We start from the raw sequence: 1949 nt of genomic DNA on the forward strand, positions 1-1949 counted from the left end.
GAACTGGACGGCGCCCGCGACCTTCTCCTTCGACTACCTCAAGAGCATCTACGCGGAGTCGCTTTCGGCGGCGGACTCGCCCCAGGATCGGTGCCAGTTCTTCCCCTACAGCACCTCCTTCCGCGGCCTCCGCGAGGTGTTCGACATGCACCCCGCGCGGGCTGCCATGCAGCCGGGCTCGCTGCCCTGGTACGTCGGCTGGTACGTCGTCGAGGAGGGGTTATTCGCCGATCGTCCCGGTCGCCTGCAACAATGAGGTACCGTTCTGAAAACAGCCGCTTCCTACTCGTGCTGCAGGAGCAACTGCGACGAGCGCGTGGCACGGGAGCTGCGCGCGCACTACGGCCGCCCCTACTTCCTGCCCAACCTGTCCGAGAACAAGAACACGGACTGGCTCTTCATGGGCAGCAGGGGCTACGGCGCCCAGATGCACGTCGACAACGTGCGGCACCCCTCGTGGCAGGCGCAGCTGCGCGGCGCCAAGCTATGGTCGCTGCAGCCGCCCCCGGAGTGCCTGTACGAGTGCGAGTCGTTCTCGGTGGTGGTGGAGCCCGGAGAGATCAGTGAGTGTCAATTTTCCACTAAATCTGCATTCGATCAACCCCCTGAACTTGCCCAGACAGTTGCATTCATTATATTTTTACTGCAGCAGCAAAAAATTAATGAAAAATAGTTCCGATACCGGGAATCGAACCCGAGCCTCCTGGGTGAGAGCCAGGTATCCTAGCCACTAGACCATATCGGATGGGTGAGAACGGAGACGTTCCACGTCTGTTTTGTGCACCCTTCTGAACTGGCAGCGAAAGTTAAAGTACGCATTTTAATTATCCCTCACACAAAAAGTTCCGATACCGGGAATCGAACCCGAGCCTCCTGGGTGAGAGCCAGGTATCCTAGCCACTAGACCATATCGGAGTGGTGAGGAGAGCGACGCTCGGTCCTCGTGAGCTGCTCTGTTGGCGGGGCTCGACAGAAAAAGAACAGTACGAGTGAAAGTCGTCCCCCCGCCCCTGCCGCCGGCCGAGTGGTAGCCGAGTGGGGCGCATCTGCGTCCCTCCTCTCACCGCCGCCCCCACACCTCCCTCTGCCCGGGCGGCGGGGCTTCGGGGGCACTCGCCAAATAGAATCGGCGGCGCTTCTCCTCTCGGGCGACCCGAGTGACCCGCGGTCTCTTTCGGCTCAGTCGGCGCTTTAAACCGGACGCCCCCCCTATTGTCTTTTTTGCAGTCGTGCTGGACACCAACCAGTGGTACCACTCCACCAAGATCGTCTCCGACGACATCAGCATCACGATCGGCGCCGAGTACGACTGACTTGCCGCGGAGGAAGCCAGAGCAGCGCTAGGCACACATCGAGAACAACAACAACATCACCTTAAACAGCAGTACCGATTTCTGCTACCGCTTTGTTGTAAAGTTTTTACCATTAAATCTCTGTATAGTTGTTGTTACACGCGGCCCTTCCCCCGCAGAAGTCGTAGACATGCAGTGGCTCCCGCCGGCGGTGTGTCGGAGCGTGCGGCGCGCGGCGGCAGCGGCGGCCGCCACACGGTTCGCACGGACGCATGCGCTGAGTGCGGTCTACCGTAATGGTAATGGAGACAGACCCCAAGCTGTATGGATTGCTCCAGTTTTGTTCATTTTTCCCTTCTAGCGAGTGCTTCCGCCGAGGCACGCGCCCTGCGCCTCCACCCGCGCCCGCCAAAGCAGCAGCAGCGCCAGCGCCCCGCCACCCCGCCGCCGCCGCCTTCAAAGACAACGCCAACCCCTCCGCCTTCTTTACGCCCCCTCTGCGCGCACCTGACGAGGTATACACACATGTGGCAGTTTTGCTCGAGAGTCCCCCCCCTTCCATCCACTTTTCTCCTCCTCCCCGTTTTCTCCCGCTCGTGCCCGCACGCAGGATGCACCAGCCGAGTGAAATCAAAGGGAAGGGAAGGAAAGGGAAGG

General features: G+C 60.6%; 1 protein-coding gene and 2 non-coding genes across 3 annotated transcripts; 1 reads left to right on the forward strand and 2 right to left on the reverse strand.

Moving 5' to 3' along the window:
- Window position 1: 1 nt before the first annotated feature.
- LOC113202843 (uncharacterized) lies at window positions 2-1450 on the forward strand (the record flags this gene model as incomplete). The annotated part of the gene is made up of 3 exons (XM_052265643.1): window positions 2-201; window positions 298-563; window positions 1228-1450. Coding segments are annotated over 3 exons (552 nt in total), but the record flags the coding sequence as incomplete, so codon positions are not given.
- On the reverse strand, window positions 674-745 carry Trnae-cuc (transfer RNA glutamic acid (anticodon CUC)). Its single transcript has one exon. It is a non-coding gene; the product is annotated as a tRNA-Glu (tRNA).
- Window positions 844-915, reverse strand: Trnae-cuc (transfer RNA glutamic acid (anticodon CUC)). The gene has a single exon. It is a non-coding gene; the product is annotated as a tRNA-Glu (tRNA).
- Window positions 1451-1949: the final 499 nt, after the last annotated feature.

The sequence above is a fragment of the Frankliniella occidentalis genome, unplaced genomic scaffold, assembly GCF_000697945.3.
Source record: "Frankliniella occidentalis isolate FOCC.00 unplaced genomic scaffold, Focc_3.1 Scaffold28, whole genome shotgun sequence".
NCBI classification, from domain to species: domain Eukaryota; kingdom Metazoa; phylum Arthropoda; class Insecta; order Thysanoptera; family Thripidae; genus Frankliniella; species Frankliniella occidentalis.